The sequence below is a fragment of the Rhinichthys klamathensis genome, unplaced genomic scaffold (genome assembly GCF_029890125.1).
Source record: "Rhinichthys klamathensis goyatoka isolate OS25496 unplaced genomic scaffold, OSU_Roscu_1.1 h1tg000289l_1, whole genome shotgun sequence".
In the NCBI taxonomy this organism is placed as follows: domain Eukaryota; kingdom Metazoa; phylum Chordata; class Actinopteri; order Cypriniformes; family Leuciscidae; genus Rhinichthys; species Rhinichthys klamathensis.
In genome coordinates, this window is record NW_026606808.1 from 238,979 (window position 1) to 256,948 (window position 17,970).

The 17,970-nt window shown below is 38.9% G+C and overlaps 1 protein-coding gene and 1 long non-coding RNA gene across 2 annotated transcripts; one reads left to right on the forward strand and one right to left on the reverse strand.

Moving 5' to 3' along the window:
• The first annotated feature begins 462 nt into the window (after positions 1-462).
• Positions 463-1,249, forward strand: LOC130103437 (uncharacterized). Its single transcript, XR_008809355.1, has 3 exons — positions 463-747; positions 844-932; positions 1,017-1,249. It is a non-coding gene; the product is annotated as an uncharacterized LOC130103437 (long non-coding RNA).
• Positions 1,250-5,508: 4,259 nt separating this feature from the next.
• On the reverse strand, positions 5,509-13,849 carry LOC130103433 (vitellogenin-like). The gene is made up of 34 exons (XM_056269680.1): positions 13,798-13,849; positions 13,688-13,708; positions 13,449-13,600; positions 13,035-13,286; positions 12,797-12,958; positions 12,420-12,568; positions 12,158-12,308; positions 11,900-12,057; positions 11,660-11,825; positions 11,450-11,575; positions 11,140-11,358; positions 10,821-11,038; positions 10,636-10,733; positions 10,381-10,505; positions 10,185-10,286; positions 9,979-10,098; positions 9,694-9,880; positions 9,502-9,604; positions 9,233-9,418; positions 9,035-9,134; positions 8,745-8,949; positions 8,393-8,667; positions 8,247-8,291; positions 8,057-8,134; positions 7,751-7,957; positions 7,507-7,649; positions 7,279-7,417; positions 7,064-7,193; positions 6,791-6,974; positions 6,593-6,687; positions 6,412-6,506; positions 6,145-6,310; positions 5,850-6,011; positions 5,509-5,620 (listed from the first exon to the last, which is right to left on the reverse strand). The coding sequence occupies exons 1-34, from the start codon at positions 13,835-13,837 to the stop codon at positions 5,517-5,519; spliced, it is 4,863 nt and encodes a 1,620-aa protein (XP_056125655.1). The 5' UTR covers positions 13,838-13,849; the 3' UTR covers positions 5,509-5,516.
• Positions 13,850-17,970: the final 4,121 nt, after the last annotated feature.

Consider the following 17,970-nt stretch of genomic DNA (forward strand, 5'->3'; position numbering starts at 1 on the left):
TAACCAAACCATTAACTGGAGCCATTGACTTCCCTATTTTTTTTTTCCCACTATGGAAGTCAATGGATCCAGTTAACTGGTTGGTTTCCGACATTCTTCAAAACATCTTCCTTTGTGTTCAGCAGAAGAAAGCAATTCATACAGGTTTGAAACAACTTAAGGGTGAGTAAATGATGACAATTTTCATTTTAAAGTGAACAGCATTTTAACTTTAGCATTTTATATACAGTGTTTGAATTTGAAAGAATTAGGGATGGCTGATTATTTATATAAAATACTGTACAATTGTTTTTCAACCTCAACCAGATCTGCATGATACTTTGTAGTTCATTTTCCTTCATTTAATTTCTTGTGTAGCTAAAATTTATCTTTTTTTTTCTCAATATCCAACTTTTCTGTGCAGAAATCCTGAACGAAGGTCGAAAAGGCTAAGATGAGGGAAACCAAACGTATACACATTCCTCCAGGACTGCTGAAGTTCCTGTATGAACAACTTTGAAAAACCATGTAAAGTTTTAGCTTTTGTCAAATCTCAAAATGGAACTTTAACTGAACATACCGATAACTCCTTCATCTAGGCGATAGACGGTGATCGGCACTTCATTATCAAACAGATCCAGTATAATCTACCTGATGAACATCTACGTCCAGCCCTGAACCATCTACCTGTGTCGGCACGGAGAGAACAACGACAACCTGGAGGGACAGCTGGGCCGTAATGCAGGCCTCTCGCCGCGGCACAGACAGGTACGGTTAACCGCAGACAGAACCATTACAGTACATGGTAACTAAATTTGAAACATCATGATGGATAGGCCACATACTGTTCCCTCCCCTCTGTAGTTTTTGGTGGCTAAACCCGAGTCTGCAGTCCTACCAGAACCTGGTCCAATCAGTCCGATGGCTCTGAAGAATTTACTACACATTTCTTGGTGAGTGAGTTTTCCCCACCTAGAATCTTTGTTTTGACACATTCTGTATGTCATCATAAATAGTGTTTTGTATTTCTTTTACAGCCTTCAACTTACCTGAAGACAAGAAGAGTACCCCCCCAATCCATGTTCCTCTGAAAAACCTTTTCCCCTCACACATTTTAAAATAATTTATTCAGTGGATGCAATTGTTGTAATGTTAACAAAGTGTCATAAATTTGCAGACTTGAAACAATTTAGAGATGAGAAACTATATATACTTTTCCCTTTTTTTTTTTTTTTTTTTTTTTTTTTTTTTTTTTTTGGAATTGTTGTAGATCTATAAGTAAATAAAAATATGTTTTAATCACAGAAGATTTGTTTGAAATGTTTTCAACAAGAGTTACTGTATCATTACACTGTTAACTAACATAAAAGTAAAATTTATTTGCTGTAGGTATATTGCCTAAATTCATCTGTTTTATTTTTACTGTAGGAAAACCATAAATTAACAGAAAATTTTCATCTTTTAATTACGGAACAAAGTCTGGGTAATGAGCTGCCAGTACATTTTCTGTTATTTTACGGATTTATTTAATATTTGCGTTTTTTTACTGTAGTTATATCGTTAAATAACAGAAAGTGTCCTGTTTTTTTTACTATAAATACATCATTAAATGACAGAAAATGTCCGGTCTTTTACTATAGATACACCATTAAATAATAGAAAATTTCTGTTGTATTTACAGTGGGCACACTGTGAATTAACAGAAAATTTCCGTTTTTAAATTACGGGACAAAGTCCGGGTAATGAGCTGCCAGTACTTTTTCTGTTATTTTACGGATTTATTTCTTAGAGTGTAAGCATGAATATGAAGATTTTATTTTAGCATTATTTAAGCATTAATATTTGCCAATAACTTATTCCAAATTCATAACTGTTTGTAGATGGATCTTTCACAATAGTGAAGCATAAGATAAAACATTGAAAGATGTGACATCATCTTGCAACACAATATTTTTTATAAGCAACACCTAATGCATAATACAGTATGATGCTTTTGTAACGTATATTCGGTTATGTTCTGTTTTGGTTGTTTTCCCTGTGCAACGCCCGTGTTCTCTAGTTAGTTTCCTTGTTTGTTGAATAGTTCCATACACCTTTGTCTGTTCACACTGATTACCTCTCCCTATGTATTTAAGCCCTGAGTTCTTTCTGTTCCTTCTGTTCTGTCTTGTTTATGCCTAAGTGGTTTGTGTTTGAAGATTTTCCACCCATGAACCTGCGTGTGAATTTTGATTTGTTAATAAAGAATGTTTATTTTGGATACTACTTTGTTTCGTCATGTGAACTAAGGCACGTCTCCCATGGAACAGTCTTTGAGAGGATTGAGCAGTGGGTGCTGCTGGTAAACAATGGATAAACGTTTACCATCTGCCCAGCGGATGACATTCCCTACCCCACTCTGGACCCGAAGCCCAGCCAGCCATCACCCCGCTGCATGGACATGAAGCCAGAGCCCACCATAAATGGAGAGCCAGAGCCTGCCACGATTGATATGCCAGACAAGAGGACTGAGCCCACCATCACCCTGGAGCCAGAGCCCAACAAATTATCTGACCAGGTGTGTGAGCCAAGAACATCAAAGTCTCCTGTGTCTCCAGAGTTCCCGCCCAGCCTCCCTCTCCCGCCTCCTCTTCCAAGGTCAGTCAGTCCATCAACGCCACCTCAGCTCGTTCCCTTTAGCCCCTCGGTTTCTCCTCTGACACCACTCTATTGTGTGGATTTGCCTCGGGTCTTCTGTTCTCCTGCTCTGCCTAGTCAAGAGGATCCCTTGGCTCTGCCTCCTGCCATCAATCCCATCCCTCCACCTCGGCCTGTCGGCTCCACCTTGGCTCCTCCCTACCTCGGCTCCACCTGGGACCATCAATCGTACGGCTCCACCAGGCTCCCTTGTCCCTCCGGCTCCACCTTGGCCAGATGTCATCTCTGCCTGCGCCTTGGATTTCCAAGCCGTCCGATGCACTCTGTCTTTCCACCCCTTCGGCTCTGTCTGGCTCCGCTTTCTCTCTGGCTCAACCTCGGCCCTTGGTCATACCAGCTCCACCTCAGCCCTCTAGCACCCGGCTCCACCTCGGACAGTCATCACTGCGGCTCCGACTCAGCCTTTCAGGACAATCTGTGTCGCCCTGTCTCACTGGCTCTTTGTCTGGATCCAGGTAATCATGTCCATCGGATACACCTGTCCATCTACCCCTGATGTCGACAGCCAAATCTCCACCACGGCTTCTCCCTCACCCGACTCCACCATGGGCCATCGTCCTGGCTGAAATATGTGTCCCCGTCTGGCTACTGCTGCTCCTGGCTCCTCCCACCCTCGTCTCTCCCTCTGTCACCTCCCCTAGTTTCCTGCCCTTCCCCTGCTCCAAATCCTCCTCCAGAGCCCCCACCATCCCTCATCAGTTGGAGGAGGATGGCAGTCCAACTGAAGAGTGTAACTCCTCAGTCATCATGACGTCACTCACCTTAACCTAAGGAAAAAATAAACAACCCACAAATATGACCCATACTGGGTTCATAACTCTAATTTACCGTACCCGATTCAGTTGTTTGTTTTCTTTTCGTTTCATCTTTTTCCTTTTAATTCTACTTACTTTAATAAATGTTAGTCCTTTTGATAATTATCCAACGCGTTGTCTCCTTTGTCGCGGCTTGCGAGCCGGCCGTGTGGTTGATATTTTCTTTCCCATGATCTCTTGCGTGTGGATTTTGATTTGTTAATAAAGACTGTTTATTTCGTTGTGCTATTTACACAGCCACTGTTACAGTTGGTTTAGTCATTTTTGTGCTTTCAAATTATGTAAACTCGCAGTAAACCAAACTTTTTTTTACAGTACAATTGTAAAACTTTAACTGAAATGGCCAGTAAAGTACTGTAGATTTTACAACAAATTTGCAAGTGTTGTTAGATACCAGTTACATGCAAGAGTCTTACTGTGAAATTACTGTGAAAGAAATGCAATTATTAACCTGTAATATGCTGTAATTTCACAAAACGTTTAACAGTGTACATCACAAAATGAAAATAAAATATCTACCACTACTTACATTTTATATTGACTTAAATATTTCAGGTGACATGTACAGTGTTAAATGTGTATGTAACAGATTTTTAATTCATGCCAGTTAGAAATAGGTATGAAATTAATGTAGTAAGTGTACCACTAGTGTAACTGTGTCAAACTTTACTTGATGAGTTCAGGCAGGACACAACCACATCTAACATTAACGAGAACCGACAAGGGACTGAACAGAACAGGGAGTATAAATACACAGGAGTAAATGAGGAAACTAACTAGACACAGGTGGAGAAAGGTAAACTAATCAGGAACAGGGACTAACGAGAACAGGTGCAGACTAGACAAACATAATTGTGACATATGTGCCATTGCTTTATTTTAGTTTGCTTATATAGCTGACTGTGGCGGGGGAGGCGTGGTTCAGCGAGATCTGCGACGAGAGAGAGAGTGGAGAGATGAGCGGCGGTAAGTGGGTCAAGTGCAAAATGACTGACACCTGTGTCTCGTTGCAGTAATTGGCGTGGGGAGACTGTATAAAGTCAGACGGGAACCAGCGTTCGAGGAGAGAGGGCTGAGGACTCGTGGGATCGTGGAGGAAAGAGGACTCTATTGACAAGTTACCGAGTACTTTGTACTGTGAATGAGATTTATGTTGTGAGCGCATGTGGCGCGAGTGTGATCTGAGTTTATTGAATAAAATAACCACGAGCCTCAGCCAGCCGACCCCGGTCTCCTTCCTTCTCACACATACACACAAGGGAAATACAACACTGACTAACTGGTTTGTTTTTCTTCTAAGCAATGTTTTGCCTTTCTTGCTGTAACTGGAGACTTCTGAGCTTCAAACTTTCCATTAAAAGATGTATTAATGGAATATAAAGTCCTGAGGCCATTTTTACTTGACATGAACTTTGATAGTCAAGATGGTGGCAATTACTGTACCCTGCTTGAGTTTTAAATAAAATGTACAGACAGACCCTGCTTGGGTTTGAAATAAAATGCCCAGACAGACCCTGCTTGTGTTTGAAATAAAAAGCACAGACATCTAGGAGATTAATTACCCAATGGTCAGTAATTAAGAGAAACTGCTCATTTAGATGATACTGTATCCAAGGCCTTTTCCACAATTCTACAAATTATTCGGACTAGTGATTGCTCATTTATATCCTGTGCAAGTGGATGTCTTAATATTCAGTATCTGATAGTGTACGCCCCTTATATTTTATTTTCATTCATCTGATAGTGTATGCCCCTTATGTTTTATTTGAATTCATCTTAAAATATCATAACTATCTGTCATTGAAAAACCCATTGGTTGTATCTAACCTCCCACCCAGTATCTATGGCTGTTACAGCAGAAGTAGACAACAATAGGAAGTAGTGCTCCGGTTGTTAAAAAAAAATAAAAAAATAGTCAGCAGACAAATTTTATAGAATGCTCATTCAGATTTATTGAAATTAAGGCATTAATTTACAGTAGCTTCAAAATTTTTAAATTAAGTTCTGCTGAGCCAAGAATTGGGTTTAAGCACACTGCTCAGAGCAGCGACAGGCCACATGAGCATCTGTAGTCTCTCTCAAGTCTACACTCTTCTCATAGATTCCATCAAACATGTTGAGGTTGGAGTCTGTAACACAGGATATAAAACTGTAAGTGACATTTAGAAACCAAAATGTTATATTTTCCCAGTCAGACAATGTAATCACTTGCATATTGTTTGGCCAATGTAGTTCATGGTAATATTATTAAATGTCAGTGTTTGATTTTAGGATGTAAAATCTGCTTTCTCAAGCAGTCATATGAGAATTCCTGGATTGAGTCATATCAATCTTCAAACAAGTAATGAAATCACTTACCAGTGGACAGGCAGTGGTATCCAATAGTGACAGGGATGGTTCTGATTGGTGTACAGCCTGACAGACAGCGCAGCACAGGCTCAACGGAGTAGCATTTAGATTCCTGTCCATTCAAAATCGCTTGCTTCTCCAACTTCACAGATTCAAGTTTCATGCGGCATTCTGATAAAAATATTAATATAATATATCATGTGAATATAATATATAACAAAAAATAGGAAAAATATTTATTTTGTTTTAAAAGTCTTTCAAACATATGATATTGTTGTAATGCACAGCATCAGACAAATCTTACGGCTGGCATCACGGCAGCTCTCAGCAGGAAGCACCCATGAGTGAGCAAAGCTGACTGAGCTCTTGGTCAGGTATCCACTGGGCGTAGTGTACTCCTGTCTGATCTCTCCATCAGCCTTTCCACAGATGCCACATGTCTGTCCCTTCATCCAGTCTGCAACTTGAATCTATAAATGAAAATTTATGTCAGGAATTTATCGAACTCTGGATGATGTGTTTTTGCTGCAGAACTTCAGTAGCTGATAAATACTCTTTAACTTGCAGTCACCTTCCATTGACCACTGGCAAAGTAGACTTCCTGAAGCCCGTGACTAGGAGCATAAAGTGACAAACCATCATCCTTCTTCTTGATCTGGATGGAGCCTAAAGAAGAAGTGCATTTTAATTTATATTAGCTAAACATGTTATGTGAATTAAGTCGAAGATACCACGTGGACCTAAGAACCTACCTGAGGGATGCTGATAGGGAAGACTGCTGATGGGAACTTCCATTTCATTAACTTTAACTTTTGCATCGGTGCCCAAAGAATACATCTCTACATCACTGTTAAAGACAGGTGATCAACTCAGTACAGTGGTAGTAAAATTATAATCACAGTGAATAAACCTGCAGATTAAATGGATAGTTCACAACAGAGTGAACTTACATATCAGCAAGTTTAACGTTCAGGCGGTTTTTTTCAGACTGTCCATCCTTCTTCAACAGAACAACAAATTTCAACTCAGGTGTGCAATCCTGGGCTAAGACTTGGTGGCAGGAAATGGGCATTTCCATCTTGAACCTCCTGTTGTTGAAGGTGGTGATTGTGTCCTGCATCATGCTGCACTGAGCTAAAAAAAAATCAAATAAAAATCAAGCAACTGTGTGATTTCTGATTAAATTTAATTTAATTCCTGTATGTCATATCACTGATTTGTACCTGTGGTCTGTTCATAGATATAGTTCTGGGCTCTGAACTGAATGTCCTGATCAATATGAATAGAAAGAGTTCCATCTGGATTGATGGGAACAGTGATAGGGAGAGGAATAGCCATCCTTGACAGAGTCATCTAGAGCAGAAAATAGTTACAGTAGTTGCCTTTTCTTTCTTTTATCTCTGAGTGAGTCATAGTTTAAATATTACTGGCTACTCACCTCTGGAATCCTAGCAATGACATTCAAGGTCCTCTTAGTTGGCAAGGCCACAGTCAGATCGATTTCTTTCTCACTGTTCGTGGCTCTTTCAAACCTGAATCCTGACTGCAATGCTGCCATAGGGATGTGTTTAGACAGCCTATTTGAAAAGTGATACATAAGGAAAAAGTATTCAAAACATAACATTTCTACAGTTACCACAAAACAGTTCATGATCATTGTGTTTACTTTTTGGCATAGGTGATGGCAATAACTGGAAGCCTTTCAAATTCCCACTCTAGACGGACAGCAGGGAATTCTCCAAGGATTCCAGCCTCAGCTTTAGTAATGACTGCATATTGTTGACACTCTGAACCCCAAGCAACCTTGCTCTGAAGAAGAAAATGTATGTACAATTCAGACCAGTAGAAAATCAAGGACAGAAAGACAATTGTGACATTTTGGCTAACTTCAGCCTCAGCTCTGATCTTACAGTGACTTTGTGCTTGCTCAGCAGGACACCATCAGCACACAACTTCCAGTTGTCATTCTCAGCAATGGAGGAAACAACGAGCTGCACTCTAGCAGTTTGCTTGTCAAAGAAAGCAGCAAGCTGGTAACCCAACAACTTGTGGTCCACTCTAACAACACGGGCAATGGCAGCAAAAACAGGTGGAGCAGAATCTCCAAGATATTTAGCCTGAAAGAATGAACAAGCATTTAAGCAATTCATTCGAGATTTGTGAAATCCCTTTGTATGTTTTGTTATAGACAAATCAAATCACAGAAATTGGTTCACCTGTTTCTGGATTTGCTCAAAGCTAGATGCGGTGCTTCCACTGCTTACAGCCTTTGAGGCACCATGGTGTGCCATGAACTGCAAGCAAAGTTTTTGTATAGTACTAACTGTACTGGAAGGAACTCAATCTCTCCAAATATACAATAATGTGTTGATATAAAACCTTTAGAAAGCATTCCTTAGTAATTACCTGATCTTTGTGGAATTTCTTGAAGGGCTCCATGTGATTGGCATTCTGAAAACCCATAAGAAAGAAATGAGAATGAATAAAAATATGAGAGATTGATGATATAAATGTTAGCAACCAAGCCATTAAACAAGATCCCACATCCTCACCTCAGTCACACGAGAGCTGGACATGGAGGAGCTTGAACTGCTGCTGCTGCTGCTGCTGCTGCGGCTCCTGCGGCTCCTGCGGCTGCTACTGCTGCTTTCAGAGGAGACGGACGCATTTCTGTCTTCAGTCTCCAGGATTTCCCTCAGTTTCAACAGGAAGGCCTTTCCTTCTGGAGTCTCTTCATCAATGAGGCTGATTTGCTTAAGGAGTCTCTCAGCAGCTCTAGGACCAACTTGAACTTCAAGCTCCAGTCTTTCAACCGCAGGACCTTCAGCTAAAGCCAGAATGACCATTATTATTTTGTCTGGAAATTTTTTAGTTTAATCAATGTAATCTTCTCTGAATGAGTACCTCTTGTCAGTGCAGCACGGGCTGAGTGCTGTCCAATTATGTAGAAGAGAGGAGAATTTCTGATAAAAGCAGCATGGTGAGAGTGCACCTCAACGCACCCCTTGATTTCAATATATGGGACAGCAAGACAGAGAGTCTTGTGAAATGGAGCAGCAGCTCTCACAGGAGTCTCATCTGGCATGTCAGGAGAAAGGATCTCAGAAGACTGAAACAGAAAATTAACAAGTACTGCAACAAATCTTGCCTCTTTGATTTTGAAGCATACTTCCACATATGCATGTGTTGCTTACCAATGTCTGGGAGTTTTGCAGGGACAACTCAGGAACCAATGGAACAATTCTCTCTGAAGTAGGATCTTCAATGTTTCTTGCCAAAGCAATAGTCTCAAAGCTGTCAGAACAAGAAAACATTGGAATAAACTGTTGTTCCTTTTTTGGGGAAATTCATTAAACAGTTTTGATACACTGACAAGACTAAGATTTCAATACCTCACATCAGCAATGTGTTCAGGAATATCAACAGGTAGAACCTCCACCTTGTAGTTGCCCTTGAGAATGTCTGCTCTTGCAGCCACTTTTCCAGGGGCAATTATACGGATTTCTCCTTTTGCCATAACAGCAGCTTGGATCAAGGCAGTGTTCACTCCCATCACAGCAAATTTCTGCAAAGCAATACTGAAACAAGAATAAGGGAGGTTATGTTTTTAAAGGCATTGCTGTATGTTACTTCTTAGCTTCATGTGTTTTTAAAAGTGTACCTTGGTCTAGCTTCAACTTGGAGTTGAACATCAGTCTTCTTGAGCTGCTCAAGGGTCATAGTCTCAATCTCCTCAGGGAGAGGAGGTGTTATGGTGGCTTTAACTAGAAGGATGAACAAATTAATATAAAACCAAGAAGTGATCTCATTTCAAAGGAAAGAACACTAAAAATTCTAGGAGAAAAAAATGTACCATTGAGACTTGCAGCTGCAACAACAGCTGAGTACAAACTGAGCTCCATGGGCACACCAACTGTTGTTGGAAAGATACGACGCACTTCAGCTATAAGTAGGGGTTTGGCACGCTGCCAGACAATTCCTTCCTGCAAAGCTTTAAGGGCACGCTTCAACTGTTCACGTGGTTTGGGTCCAGTGGCAAGCTGGGGATTTTATGAAAAGACAAAATAAATCTAACAAGAATTACGGAAATATATCAAATAATAAGTCAAAACAGGATACATGAACTTGAACCCAATACCTGCATTGCTTGTTCAATGATGGTCCTGTCAATACTGGTGAAAGCCAATTCCTGTCCAAACACTTTTACATATGCTGAAGCCAATGGCTGATTGGTTGGCAGAGCCTTCCAGTTTATGAGCTGAAAATGTAACCAACAGAAATCATGTTTTTTATATATGTCACGTCTTAAATTTAATAGCATAGAATAAAATACAAATAACTTACGGCTCTCAGAGTGCGCTTAATCTTTGTGATACGGTCAACACTTTCATCTGCAGCAGGAGATTTCAGAAGAGCCTCCTGGATTCCTTCAGTTCTCACACCGATCTGTTTGAAAGAATCAACTGAGTGAAGACTGAAAACATTTTAAAACGATGAATCAGATAAAAAAAAAAAGAAGAAGTAGTCTTGGTTGTCCCACCTCAAGAACATCAGCAGCAGCTCCAGCCAGGTAAGCACGTGCTTTAGCTACAACAGCTCTGGGCAGGATGGTGGCGGCATCATTGATCATGTAGGCACTACCAGCAGCTCCAATCATAAGAGGAGCTGCACCGGGACAGAGATAAGAATCCAATTAATGTGATTTTTTTTTTTTATGTCAGGAGAATTTTTTACGCATTTTAAGAAATACCCAAGACACTGATTTTAGCTCTCTTATAAAAATGGCTACACTCACTATGATAGAAGTCCAGCTGAAGGGCTCTGCTGAAACGGAAGCTAAGCCTGTCCAGTTTGCGACTCATGAGCTTGATGGCAACATTAGCTGCACCCGCACTGAAATAGAAAACCATGATTACCTCTAGCTTGTGCTCAAATGGTGTGATAAATTAAAATATATGAAAAATTATTTGTTATTCTTACACAGATGCCATATCAGGTGCAGTGATTCTGGTCAAGGACTTGATGTGGGAATAGGCAAAGCTCGCAACCTGCATGTTAGTCTCAGTCTTCAAAGCACCAGCAAGATTGGAGACGAGAGCCACTGAGGGCTTGGCCTCGAACAACACAATACAAGCAACCATACGCACTTCAGGGTGGAGAGCCCTGTCCAATACAAGCTGCAGGGCCACTGGCTGAACCTGAGGCAGAAAACGAGATTAGTATATTATTGAATGAAAATATGCACAATCATCACAATCATCTTTTACAGCAGGTCATTCCTACAATGTCTGGCACTTACCAGTTTGGGATCTTTCTTGGCAATGTTCCTCAGGGCCAAGATGGCATCAACCTGGACTCTAATGGGCACAGCAGCAGCTGTAGTTTTTAGTACAGGTAGGAGCTTCATGATGGTTTTAAGACTAGCAGGGTGACCAGCATTGCCCAGAACTTTCAAAGCCAAAGTGATTTCAGGAATGTCATTCTTGGAAATGGCCTCTATAGCAATATCATGGAGGGGCTGAGGAGTTTGAGGCATGTACAATTAGACAAATTTTAAAATATTATATTATGTCCAAAGCAGAAATGTATGGATGTCTTGAGGTGTTTACCTTGAGGAGCTCGGCAGGGCAAGTGGGATTTGCAGCGCAGTGTTTTGCAATCATGGAACCATATCCAAGCATGACGACTTCACGCAGAGCTGGGATTGTGGAGATTTTCTCGTGCATAGCCAAACTCTGTTCAGCAACATACAGAAATGATTCATTTGATTCTGGTAAGATTTGAAGAACAGCACTTTGAGTATAGTAAGATTTACCCACAGCTGTTAACTGGATGGTGTCCAAATCAGCAGTGACCATTTGCAGAGCAACCACAAGAGCCTGAATGAACTCAGGAATGGTAAGTTCACCAGCCAGGAACTTCTCCTTGATTAATTTTACAATGACTGGTGTGCCAACAGCAGGAAGAGCATCCAGAAGCCAGCGCCTAACAGATTCATTGTTTTAACATTTTTAATGTTTAACTATATTGCTGCTCATTTTTTTTTTACAAAATTCTACCTGTAAACTGGTTTGTCTTTGAACTGAGCCCAGATAGCCTCAATATTCTCCAAGGTGGCAGCACGCAGGAGCTGGACGAGCTCAACAAACCTTAGTGGAGCATCATCATGGACCATGGCCAGGTTATTTTCAACCAAGTGGTTCAGGACCTCGACAATCTAGTAAGAGTAAAAGCAATGTTCATGCGTCAACTCTTGACAGTTCAATGTGGATGTATTTTGTAATAATTTAGAGCTTTGATGCAATTTACACCTTTACCTGTGCTTGTGCATCAATGATCTTTATGAGTTGAATGGGGGTCTGAAGAATCTCAGTTGCAAACTCATACTGCAGGGATCCACGAGCCAAGTAATCAGTGTTGCTTGGAACAACAGGGGTTTTCTGAATCTCTTCAAATGCCAAGGTTTGTCTGTAACAAAAAAAAAAAAAAAATCTGTACCTTAGCGTTTTGAAAAATAATGAAATATGTGAAGTATTACTTCATATTTTTAGGAGAAATCAAGCAGATTATTAATCATACTTTGCTTCCATCTGGACAGCACCATGGATCTCATTGAAGGGTGAAAACTGATGCACTTCCTCAACTGTGGCTTCAGCGATCAGTACACCGGCAGCAGATGGTTTCATGATGTAGTTGTAAGATGCAGTTTCAATCAGACTTTTGACTCTCTGTTGAGAGACAGGTAAGTGTCCTTTTTTCGCTCTAGAGAATGTTTTGTGAGTGCAAGGTAACATTTTTGGTCCATTTTCTCAGAAGAGAAAGACTTTAGGAGTACACTAGCATATAGATTGCCTCAAATCCAACAGATATGGACTAAAAGCTAAACAATTTAGCATTATCAATAGCTAACAACATAATAGGTAAATTTCTCAATTCTGTGTTGTCTTCTTCATTACCTTTGTGCATTCAGCACACTTCTCAGTGTACACCAAGCCAGTGTGCCTTATAATTCTCTCCTGGCAGTGGTTCAGATCCTTAGACTTGGTGATAATAATGTGGTTGGCCTTTGTATCCTCATTGATGACGTAGTGGGTCCTGCACACTCCCTGAACTCCAGCCTTGAAGGACAAGTAAAAAAAAATTAGATTGCAGAACTCAAAATTGATCAAAAACATACTAGGATCACTTTCTCACCTCTTGCAGCTCATAGATGTTCTGGGTCTTCTTGAGGTTAAGCTGAAGGATGTTGAGGATTCCTCTGTGCAGGTTCAGTACTGTAGGGGAGACTCCTGCTGGGGCGAATACCTTTCCAACCACACCATTAGCATACTCAAACTTGATGGGAATCTGAAGCTGAGCAGCCAGAGCTGAGGTGAGCTTAGTGGCAGGAACAAATGGATCCTTGGGCCAAATGCCAGCATACTCGTGAAGTAGAGGATCCATGAGCTGAAAAGGAACATTTCACTTTAAATTTGTGTACAATTGCTTGTACTAGCTGGGACTTTTTTGTTGTTGTTGTTGTTGTTGTTGTTGTTGTTGTTGTTGTTGTTGTTGTTGTGTTTTACCTTGAATTCTTTTCAATTTTTCTATTTTTTGAATAGTCATTACCTTCATCAGGAAGGTGTTCTCTGTCACGGCACTGATGTGAACCTTGCTGCTGACTTTTATTCCTGCTCTGGCCAGACCTTCTTGAGGAAGACCACCCAAGAGCAGAGCCTCATACTTGTACACATAGGTCTTATCAGGGGCAAACTCAGGAACTGAAACATAATTTTATATATATTTTAGTCTTTTGTAGAATAAAGTTGTCACTTAAAAGAAAATTAAACTTTTAAATGAACACTTACCAAGGTTAATCTGTTGACTCGCTAAAAGAAACAATATAGACAATGAGACAAAACTCTAAAAATAAAGTTTTTGCATCTAAAAAATTGTTTCTAACAATGAAATTTCTTACCCACAAAGGCCAGAGTCAAGGCAAGCACAACAGCTCTCATGGCTGGTGGTTTGTGAAGATTTCAAGAAAAGAACAGACTTTTATAGTTTTTATTTTTGCTGACCAAATGTTAATTCTAAAATAATGATTAACAAATGTTAACAAATGCTTTGGCTGGTGAGATGATTGCTAAGTAGATATCAATTAGAGTTTAGGTTACCCTGGCCTCACATCCATAGGCCAAAGTCCACAGTGAAATACTTATTATTATTATTATTATTATTATATTTTTAATTATTTAATTTAATGAAAGATCGTTTAGAATACTTCCAATTTTTCTGTGAAAGATTGTTTGGAATACTTTCACTTTTACTTAAATATAACAATGCAATATAACAAACTTAAAATTACGTTTAGTGGTACATCAGTCTAAGGACGCCATGAATAAATACTTTCAGAATAGTTGAAAGGGCAATGTCATGTCATTTGCATCATGCAATTTTGACTTGGAACAGAGCAAACAAAGTCATGGTCATTGATTCTTATATTGATAAACATCCAAATCACATATGGTTATCATCTAATATTTATGCATATGGCAATATTTAATAAGAATTCACAAAACATCAAAAGTGAACTTCTGTAGACATTATATAATTATTATATGTTCTTTGTACCTGGGCAAAAGTATTAAAAGAACAGTTGTGGGATCCATGGTGCAGTGTTTCGTACACATGATACAACCAAGATAATACAGTATGTACAGTTTCATGGATTTGCTTATAGCTATGCTTCAGAGAAAAAAACTGTAATGTAATGTCAAAAATGTGTTGTGTTTTGGCAGTGTTTTTTTATGCAGTGCAGAGCAATATTTACAACACTTAACAAATGAGCTCATTATGTTAACATTAGTTTATATGCATTAGGTATTGGATTTAACAATGAACAATATTCGTCACAGCATTTATTAATCTTGGTTAATGTAAAATATTCTTCATTGTTAGTTCATGATGTATCAACTAATGTTAACGCATGCAATTATGTGTATGACAATGCATAGACGTATGTCTGATATTGTTACATCAAAAGAAATATCACAATTGTTACTAAAGACCACGTTTATTAAAATTAGGGGGGGGGGGGGGGGGGGGGGCATTTAACAGCTCTAAATGTTTTTAGAGCTTTAACCCATATTTAGTTTATGTATATATTTTATTTGTTTAATTGTTTTTTTTTAAAACGTTGCAATTTTGCTTCAGCAGTTAAACACACTCCTCTGTACAGTTACAGGCCATGTGGGCTTCTGCAGTTTCTCTCAGATCTTCAGTCTTCTCATTGCTGCTCAAATTTGCAGAAAGATTGGATTTTAGGTCTGAAACAAAAGCATCACATGAAACTAGCTACTGAAAAAAAGGTGAAATACTGTATGAAAATTCGGTGGGTGAAGGTCTTACTAGAAGGCAGGCAGTAGTATCCAACAGTGATATGACTAGTCCTAATTGGCAGACAGCCAGGCAGGCAACGCAACACAGGCTCAACAGAGTAGCATTTGAGTAGCATAGCAATTCTTGCCTATTTGACCTCTGCTTCTCCAGTTCCACAGTTTCAAGCTTCATGTGACACTCTGGGGAAGATGGTATTCAATAAAAGCATTTTATTGGAGTAAATTGTTGTCACAGAATAAGCAGTAAAACACTTACGGCTTTCCTAAACTCTTAACACAGTTAGCACAACATCCGTCTGTGTAGGCTATACAATTAACGCATTTCTTGTTGCTTTGACACAAAATGCATACAGTCTACAAACCATCTTCCTCTCTGATGTGAGCGAGACTGAAATCAAAACTATTGTGCATAAATGTAAAAATAAATCATCTATGGACTATTTGGACATTAATATGAGATTAATAAAAAGAATAATTGACAATATTGTGAAACCCTTACACACGTATGTAATGCTTCATTTCAAACTGGAACTTTTCCAGACAAAATGAAAATAGCCAAAGTGTTACCACTATTTAAAAACGGAAGTAAACATATATTTACAAATTATAGGCCTGTCTCTCTGCTGCCACAGTTCTCAAAAATATTGGAGAAAACGTTCTATAGCAGACTGGATAAATTTATTGCGAAGCATGAGTTAATTAACGAAGGGCAATACGAATTTAGACCCAAAAGATCGACCACTATGGCTATTATTGATGCTGTGGAAGAAATCACCAGTGCTGTAGACTGCAAAAAACACGCTGTTGGAATTTTTATAGACCTAAGGAAAGCATTCGATACCATTAATCATTCTATTCTTGTACAAAAATTCGAAAAATGTATGAGCATTGTTTGTGGGCTGCCTCAAGGGTCTATCTGGCTCCCTTGCTATTCAATTTATATATTACAGTAATGATATATTTAAAGTATCAGATTTCTTAAAATTTTGTTATTTGCTGACGATACCAACATATTTTATTCTAATGATAACTATAATAGACTTATAAAGGATGTAAATCAGGAATTAGCCAAATTTAAAACATGGCTGGATTTAAACAAATTATCCCTCTCAGCAGATTACTTTCACTGTAGAACATTCTATTGAAATGTAGATATAAGCCTATGAAAGACCAAAGAGCTTTAGATTTAGAATAACAGTGTTTACATGGTATATCCAAAAATGTACTATTATGAAAGAAGTGTTTACCATTTGATGCAAATGCTTCATTCTGACATGTGTTTATGGCATTTTGAATGCAGTGTTACATTTTGAAGGAGATGTGAGGCATTTTGCATTTTGTGTGTACAGTTTTGGTAATTGTGTGTAGAGTTTTGAAAAAAAGGGGACATAGTTTTGAAAACGTGTGTAAGCAGTTGGAAAAAACTGTAAAATAGAAAAAGTAACAGAAATCAAATTCTTGGGAATCACGATAGACAACAAACTGAGCTGGAAATCACACATTGGGCACATACAAAGGAAGATATCAAAAAATATTGCAATTATAAACAAAGCTAAGTACGTTTTAAATTACAAGGCGCTGTGTATATTGTATTCAAGTCTTATTTGACCACTTATGGAATTGAGGTCTGGGGTAATAATTATAAAAGTTCCCTACATTCCCTTGTAATACTCCAAAAACGAACAATCAGAGTTATTCATAAGGTAGGACACCTCGAACATACAAATATATTGTTTTTACGAAGTAACATGCTTAAATTCATGGATTTAATTGATTTTTATACTGCACAATTAGTGTATAAAGCAAATCGGGTCGTACTACCAGTAAATATTAAAAAATGATTCATAAAAAGAGATAGCTGTTACAATTTGAGAGGTTATGGCCAACTTAAAGTACCAGCTTTCAGAACTACGAGGAAAAGTATGTGTGTGTCTGTGTGTGGCGTCAGGCTCTGGAATAACCTGAGAGCCCAACTCAAGCAGTGCCCATTCATTTATCAGTTCAAATCAAAGTATAAACAAGTCATACTGTCTAAGTACAGGATGGAAGAATATCCTTAAATGTGGAAAGGGTACTAATTGACGATTCTTCTTTTCTTGTCTTGGAATCATCAGAATGGTTGTGCGTTAATTTTGTTGATTGTATGGTCACTGGAAAAGTGCAACATAAATATGTATCAATTGTCTTCTTGATTGTAGTAAATGTAACTACTGCACAAATGTATAAAAGGGGGTAGGCGTCAATAAGCTTAAGCTTCTGCCTACTCCTTTTGAGCATCATATTCACGTTTTTATTTATTTACTTACTTATTCTTTGCGCATGTATCCTTCTTTAGTTTGGCCTACTGTGCTGACCTTTGTTACTATATAGAACTTTGTGGAACCTAGATGCTCAAATAAAAATAAAAAATAAAATAAATAAAATAACACAAATTTAAAATGCTTGAACTTCTTTTACATACAAACTCAACCAAAACCAAAACAATGGATTTTTACTGCCAAATTTACAAATGCTTTCACGCTGTATGTCAGAACAGATAACATCATGTTCTAAACCTAACTTATAGGCTAAAGTCAAATTGAACAGCTGTTCATATTGGCCCTCATTTATCAAAAGTGCGTACACCAAATTTCCAGCGTACACCTGGCGTACACCCAAAACCACGGTGACTTTGAGATTTATCAATATGGACGGCACGCTCAAATCCTACGCCAGCTCAGGAGTGGTGTACGCACGTTTTGAGTTGAAAT

What these genes read in the sequence shown, in the direction of transcription:
- LOC130103433 (XM_056269680.1), bottom strand. Translation starts at nt 13,837, where the DNA reads ATGAGAGCTGTTGTGCTTGCCTTGACTCTGGCCTTTGTGG. An exon ending in TCCCTATCAGCATCCCTCAG is followed by an intron (nt 6,507 to 6,592) that starts GTAGGTTCTTAG and finishes CTTCTTCTTTAG; the next exon opens with GCTCCATCCAGATCAAGAAG. An exon ending in GAGCTGCCGTGATGCCAGCC is followed by an intron (nt 6,012 to 6,144) that starts GTAAGATTTGTC and finishes TATTTTTATCAG; the next exon opens with AATGCCGCATGAAACTTGAA.